At 38.3% G+C, this 7,722-nt stretch overlaps 1 protein-coding gene across 2 annotated transcripts; it reads left to right on the plus strand.

Annotated features, from left to right (window-relative positions):
• Window positions 1–700: 700 nt before the first annotated feature.
• Window positions 701–7,066, plus strand: LOC147325808 (sterile alpha motif domain-containing protein 3-like). 2 transcript variants are annotated; one of them, XR_015130380.1, is made up of 7 exons: window positions 701–1,046; window positions 1,603–1,798; window positions 1,886–2,047; window positions 2,529–2,616; window positions 2,707–2,871; window positions 3,160–3,366; window positions 3,600–7,066. XR_015130380.1 is itself a non-coding variant. In XM_086300517.1 (7 exons), coding segments are annotated over exons 3-7 (606 nt in total). In that variant the 5' UTR covers window positions 705–1,100; window positions 1,603–1,798; window positions 1,886–2,045; the 3' UTR covers window positions 3,744–7,066. The 2 variants fall into 2 exon arrangements, 1 of the variants encoding a protein (XP_086156643.1); XM_086300517.1 differs by having other exon boundaries at window positions 705–1,100.
• The last annotated feature ends 656 nt before the right edge of the window (window positions 7,067–7,722 follow it).

Consider the following 7,722-nt stretch of genomic DNA (forward strand, 5'->3'; position numbering starts at 1 on the left):
GGTTTCTATCATCAGGAGAGGAACTGGATTTTTAGGACAATCCATTACCACAGTGTCTAACATGTGCAAGTCAGCAATTGTGGCTATTTGTCCCAATAGAGGTACGAGAGAAGAATATTTTTGTACCTATAGGTAAATTTTTTTTAAAATGTTCCCTTAAAAGTACAATACTGGTCTTTAAAAGTCCAGAAATGCCCCTTTAAAGGTTCAATTTGAAATAAAGTACAAATCTGTACCATTTTGACCTGTACTGCAGTGACAGGGGCAGAATGTGGTAATGGGTCAGCATGGGAAAATCTGGATGGGCCTGGTTAATTGTAAAATTCATATGAGATGTGAGTGTGCTCATAAAAGCTACATGTTATAATCAAATCTGTTGGTCCTCTCCTCTGTACGTAAATTATCCTATGATGCAAAGAATATCTGTAACCTACCTTTGTGTAAGTTATGTTAAATTATATTAAAAAACACACACACACAATGACATGCAGGCACAACCAAATGATGTTAAAAAAAAACTGGTCCATTTCCATTTTATTAAGTTCCAGTTATAATTTTTTAATGTTTTAAATCTTTCAAAAACGTGAAATCATTTTACTGTTATGTTTGGCCATTTACTTTTGTGCTTTTACTACATCCTAGAATTGTTCATTAATTGTGAGGTTTTTATGGAATTTGCAACATCAAGTTAAACCGAGGTTCTTTGGAAGTTAAAATGTCAAGCAGATTTTTATGTTACGGTGACTACATTTTGTAAGTTACAAATATAGTTCGCCAAGACAGCATAACGGTTTCTAAACAACTGCGCATTAATACCACAATGTTGTATTTTCATGTGTCAAGTTCGCAACGCGCATTAATCCCAAAGGCCGAAAAGGCAGCAGCGATGAGTGCTCCGCCTCCGCGCTGACTAGCGTTGACGCAGAAAATGACTCTCAGGGGGTTATCCACGGAGGAGCTCCTTAAAAGGTTGATGGAAGAAGGCATTGACGTGTCAGACGACGAGGCGCAAAGATTTACAGTAGAGTTAGCAAAAGTCCGAAGAGGTAGATTTAACATGGGCGAAAGCTAGCAGTTAGCGAAGTTTTAAACAAAGAAAGGTACAAATGTGGACTATTTAGACTGTTGGTGGAATGTTCAACGTCTGTCTGCCCGCCGTATTCGAGTGTTTTATCAATAAATAGTGACGAACCCTGTACAACAATGTAAAAAAATCAATAATTTCTCAAAACATGCTAGTATGTAAATATAGCTATTAACAAAATCGTTTTCTAAGCAAAATTTATAGCATCTAACTTGTTTCCCGCTCAAAGGGATTTTAAACAATGGAAGGCACACATTTGTACCATTCCACCTACTTAGTGGGATTTTCGAATATGAGAGCTGTAAGCTCTGCGCAGGGACACTTACTTACATTTTTATATTACCAGTTAATTTATATTAACAATTAATCAAGAGAATTAATTGTAACTTCCTTTTGGGGAATATAGACAGATTCACAATGATAGCTTATTATTATTATTATTATTGACCATAATGTCACTTTAAAACTAAATTTGAAAATGGTTTTATTTTTATTTCATACTGTACTTTATATTTCAGATAACGATGTAGATGGATTGACGGTAGACTGTGGACTCACTGAGACCATGGTTGCATATCTTTTTGACAAGTCTTTCAAAAAGCAGCTGAAGTTCAGAGACTTCACAAACCGCTACAAGGAAGTCATCATCACTTTACAACCGGTCGACCCATTTGAAGGTACAGTTGAAGGTCCAGTGTCCCAAGCAAACCAGAGGTAAGTTGCGATAAATGTCTAAATTTGCATATGCATTTAAGTGCTTGCAAAATGGCTAGTTAATGCTGTTTTCCTACTGTATTGCAGTTCTATACCTTCTTGCCGTAGACTGCCTGCAGTTATTTCCATTCCAAAATTCCCACAAGATGTCCAGAGTCGCTTGGATCTCAAAGAACCAGTCTAGAAAGAACAGAAGTACTGAAACAAAATAATTGGGACTCTTTATGAAATGCTGTCATAGTACACAATGTAAGGGTTCCTTTCTGAATAATTACATTAATTTCTTAATATTAATATTGCTGTTGTAAGAGAGGCAGAGAACAAATGCTTAGCCCATCTGCCTCCCAATCTGGAGACCAGCGTTCGAGTCTGGCGTGACACACGGTTCCAATGAACTGGCAATAGTGGTAAAACCATACATCCTGTGTCTCCAGACCTTGTCTGGACTATGATATCCAAAGTGTTCATTTTCGAATTTGCTCAAGAGTAAATTAATAATTCAGGACTGCAGTCAATTAATTAATGAAGTTTGGGAGAGGTGTGGCTGTTTGTCCACGCCCATTTTTAAAAAATTAAAATCAACTTTAGCTACATTGATTTGACATTGGTCTACAACATACTATTTACGGTAATAACAATATGATTAGAAGAATTGAAGAACAGAAAAGCCCCCAGGAAAGGATAAGAGTAATCAGTGTACTGTCGGTTGTTTTTCTTATGTTTGAAACAGGTACCCAACCCACTCAGACTACATCCAGGTCATCAAAGCCCTGATTGTGAAGTATCCTTTCTTAAGAGATGTACACGGAAATGGTTATGTGAGTACCTCTCCTTTTTTGTTTCTTTTATAGATTATATTAATATAAAGTAAGCATAATTAACTACTTATATACATTTGAAACAACTAGGACACCTGGCACAGCCAACTCAAGAGAAAGTTCAAAGCAGAACGGGCTCCCCTAATCAGCAACGAAGAAGTGAACCGGGTTAAAGAAAAGTTTGTATGCACGCAGAAACATCGGACCACAGAGGAATCGAGCAGCTCCTGTCTGAAGAGACTGAAGCCCTCTCTCGTAAGTCCTCACACCCTCAGCCTCTAAGAGCTAAGGTAACATATAGTCTTATTATGTTCACTGTAAAGCTAAAAGTAAACATTAATTGAAAGAAACATGTTAACAGATAACATTAACATAGAAAAAGGAACTTCACAGTTGATTTAACAAAAGTCAGCTCAACTTGCAATTCCTATTCAACATTTTTGCATTTTTTTCAAAGCATTTGGTGTACAAATTACCGCATTTCGAGTAACATTAACTTATCAGATTTTACTTATGATAATACTGATATCTGCTTTGACAAAGGATTCGTGCTTTGTGGGGGAAGATGCAGCCTCCGTTGATGCTCATATCAAGGTGCTAAATGATCAGCACAAGAAGCTACATCCTGACACAGCACTGGTGAAAGACCGCATGACAAAAAACTTTGCATGGAGACGTCGAGAGGTAGCTGAAGGAATGTGTACTGTGGACCTATTAAAGAGAGATCCATTCCTGGGGACATCTGCAGGGGTAAGAATTGTTAAGATGATTGGGGAAACAGCTAATGATTTTTTTGTCTCTAAATCTGATTATTATTTTCTGTACTAACTGATTAATCAATCTGTTCATTATCTTTAGAATTTTTGTTCAAGGGTTAAAGCACTTTACATTTATCTCCAGTCTGTGTCTTTAAACATGTCAAAAGTTTAAATCCTCAATGTAAAATGTCATTCTTTTGTCTATTCTGCTCTTTTCATTTCCAGTTGTGTGATGAGGTTGATTTAATGCATCCCTGCCAAGACAACATCTGTCGCCGCTTTAGCGAAAACTTCACTGCTGTTCTTCAAAATGTTCTTGCAATAATCATGTTTTACAGTCCTGTGGTCTCAGCCTCAGATACTTATTAAATCACACAAAGCTCATGTAGAAACAAACAAACGAACAAAATATGTTCTCCTTAATTTCTGTCAACCACACGTTTCCAGCTATCATGGTTGCTAGGCAACCTGGGCAGCGCAACGGAGGCTAGACCGTCCCATTTCACAAGCCTCGCACTTCCGGCCTTAGCGGTCTTTGAGTACACGGCCCTTGAGGACCATTGAGGCTGCGTACTTTAAGGCTGCAGACCCTGAATTGGGATACAGCCATAAAAACCATGAAAAAAATATTGCCGTAATATGAAGCGATAGACTTTTTCATATCGTCATCCATATGTGTCGTTATATCGAACAGCCCTATTTTGAACTCTCCTCGTCCTTTGAGTGCGCAGTCGCCTTTGTTATATAGCAAGGTATCTAGAATGAATAAATAAATATCCCGTTCATTTCAATGCGCATGATCTGAGCATGCGCGGAATGACACGGAGCTATTCTTTGATCCTTTGATCTTCTCAAAGGGGAGACTGTGACGTGACGGTCGACCGCACGTCACAGTCTCCCGTGACGGTTGACGTCACCATCTCTGCCACATGAGTCTATAAATAGAGGTGCTTTAACACAGTTTACCTTTAGGACGGCCGCACGTAGAAAACAGTTTTCATTAATCTTGCGCGTGTAGTTAGCAAATATAAACAAATCACGTCTTTCAATCGTACAATACTGCAAGAATTAAGGAAAGCAATAGAGAACTCGTCATCTGTAAACATGTCAAACTCCGTTTGGGGCGCGATTTGCACTGTGGGCACTTATGCTCACAAAATTATGAGAAAAACGTTGGGATTTGATGACCAACGTTCACCCACTGCTGACCAAACTGTATGCGAGGCACCTGAAGTTCGCTGTGGTAACCAAATTTTACACGCGGAACATGAGGTACCTTTGCCAGATCAGCATATACCTGAACCCCGCTTCAGCAGCTGCAGAGGACAGCATAATCAGAATAGCGGTTTAAACCAAGTGTGTGAAATTCTTCACCCTGAACATATACAGCAGCAGCCTTCTGTGATTCAAAGACATCAGCTATGGGAAAATTCAAATCGAGATGCATCAGACCCTGCTGAATCCAGGATCTCAGACCTAAGACCTAGTCAAAGAGTCTCAGAACACCATGATGAAATTGTGAACAGAGACAGGCCTCCTTTGGAAGGGAGAGAAGAACATAATGGGATTCTTCATAGAGGGGTTTCTATCATCAGGAGAGGAACTGGATTTTTAGGACAATCCATTACCACAGTGTCTAACATGTGCAAGTTAGCAATTGTGGCTATTCATCACATGTTCTGGAAAATGGTCGAAGAGGTCAGACATTATGTGGCACACCTGATGTCACATGCTGTAGGATGTACTTGCGTTTGCCTTTGCATTTTATTGTTCTTGGTCAACAAAATTCGAGCTATATTAATTTATTTACTTTCATTTTTAGCACAATACCTTTAATTTTCCTCTATGGAAATGGAAAAGGTGAAGACAAACCTAATGTCAGTGCCAACTTTATTTGGCTCTAACTGGACTATGACGATTTTAATAGGGAAATAACTAATAATTGGGGTATAATGGGGTTAATTAGGCTCTTACCATCTCAGTCATGCAAACAACAGTTGAGAACCCAGCCAGTCACGGCAGAAGGCTGCTCCTTCCTGAGCCTGGTTCTGCTGGAGGTTTCTTCCCAACGGGGAGTTTTCATCAGATTGCTGGCCTTGTCTCTAATACTGTAGGGACTACCTTACAGTATTAGAGACAGGCAGCTGTTGTTTGCATTCAAAGCCACATAAATAAACTTTTTTTTTCATTTAACAAGTATATTTGAGGGACCCTCAGCATGTTCAGCATTTTTTCAGCTGTCCATTTTGCTTTTCCAATTTTTCTGTTTAACTTATTACTATTGTGCTAAATCATACTATTTCTGCTATTTCATAAGATTTGTGCTTAATATAGTATTTCTGCTTTTTATAGGATTTGTGCTTAATATAGTATTTCTGGTAAATGTAGTATTTATGCTTAATCATACTATTTCTATATATTTCTGCCAGGTCCCCAGCCAGCCAATCATATCTGAGGTCTTCCGTTTCCTCTTTCGTCATATCTCAGTGACGGTTGTACAAAGAGCAATGAAAATCGCAGTCAAAGTACACCAAAGCTGATTCAGCCAGTACAAAAATTAAGCTTCTAGTCCACCTAGTTTTTGAGTTACACAACATTTTGTAACTCCAAAAAACGGCGTTTTTCGCCTCTCACCGCGATCTAATTCTGACTCCTCATCACCCTGTTTTTCAAAGCGGCTCTTCTCTTTCCCAGTGGCGCAGTTGGTAATGACACAGGTCTGCAAGCCAAAGATCGTGGGTTCGATTCCACCTTGGTCAACATGTTTTTTTCCCTACAAATTAATACACTGTCACAGACCAGTAATTCATATTCATCATTTATTACAATTCTGCAAACTTTTATGATTTTACCAGCTTTTCTAATATGGACCTCACATTCTTGTTAACACTCCATGGCACAAATACTCTTCCCTTTAGGCTCTGTGTATGTGTGTGTGTGTATCAATATTTCTCCCATTTTAAAGTATTACTCCTCCATAATTGTATTTCTGTTAAATCAAAGTACTTTTACTACATCTTAGTACTTCTGCTCAATCATAGTATTTCTGCTAAATCATAGTATTTTTGCCAAATCATGATTTTTGTGCCAAATCATAACATTTGTGTTATGTTAAAGTATTACTACTAATTGGAGGAATTTCTGTCATGTTACATGTTACAGTATTAGAGACAGGCAGCTGTTGTTTGCATTCAAAGCCACATAAATAAACTTGAATTCTCAATGAAATGAATGGATTTCATTTGATTCCTTTAACTTCACAGAATCCTTTTACTTCAGTTTTGTCTTCTGCTTCTTGGTAGCAATAATTAAGCTTCTTGCCCCATTCATCCCTATGCTCTCCTGTTTTCTCCTAACTGGCATGTCTGACCCGTGGGAGTGCAGACACCACACAGAGAAAGCCTCAGACTTTAAAGCTGGAAACATTTTCAGTGACGTCACAGAACAACGCACCTGCAGTCCACACAGTAGGTGACGTATCATTTAGTTAATCTTATGATTGCCGATCAGGTATGCTTTTAGACTTGTGCTATGTTTGAAATGATAAATGTTACAAGGTCAACAGTAATAAAATAGCTGGCTCCTTTTTTTTTTTTAAATGAAGGTGATACATGCGTGCAGCTTCATGCATACAGAGATGCTGTCTGACTAACAGGATATGTGTGAAAAATGTGTGAAAAGGAGATTAAAAATTGTGAGACTGCGACGAGAATTTTTGGTCAATGCTGCCACCTACTGGACCCTAAATGGCATGAATACCTCCAAATCACTTTCCTAAAACACCTGATGTCCTCCTGATCAAACGTTCTGCGTAATTAAGCCTAAAGTAAGAGAATTTAATGTTCACTTGAATGTATATTTATTATGATGAGACAGATTTTGAAGGATTTGTTTTTAAATTTATGATTAAAAAGGAGGTCCAATATTCTAAAACTGCCTGAATTATGTACAGGCTTAATGCAATGACTAAGCACACCTGTGGCTTCTGTGGTTTGGATAAAACTGGGGGCTGCCAAAGTGAACTAATGAATTTAGTATTTTGATGAAATTTTAAAATAAAATGAAATGATGTTTCTCACCTTACGGAGCAATCAGACTCCTGCGTGGACTGACAACCAACTCAAACCACCAGCAAACAATTAGCTATGGCTTGGACTGAACCAAATGATGGGTGAGCACTCAGATGCTCTAATTAGTGCTGTCAAATCCAGAAAAGTGGAAAATAGGTGCATGCTGCAGGTGGGGAAAGAAAGCTTAATTGACAAAACTATTATTGCTACCAAGAATTTCATCATGGTGTTCTGAGACTCTTTGACTAGGTCTTAGGTCTGAGATCCTGGATTCAGCA

Source organism: Aulonocara sp. 'chitande type north' Nkhata Bay, linkage group LG7 (genome assembly GCF_057382095.1).
Source record: "Aulonocara sp. 'chitande type north' Nkhata Bay isolate Kocher_YH1m ecotype deep benthic linkage group LG7, A_spYH_male_GT1.1, whole genome shotgun sequence".
Lineage (NCBI taxonomy): Eukaryota > Metazoa > Chordata > Actinopteri > Cichliformes > Cichlidae > Aulonocara > Aulonocara sp. 'chitande type north' Nkhata Bay.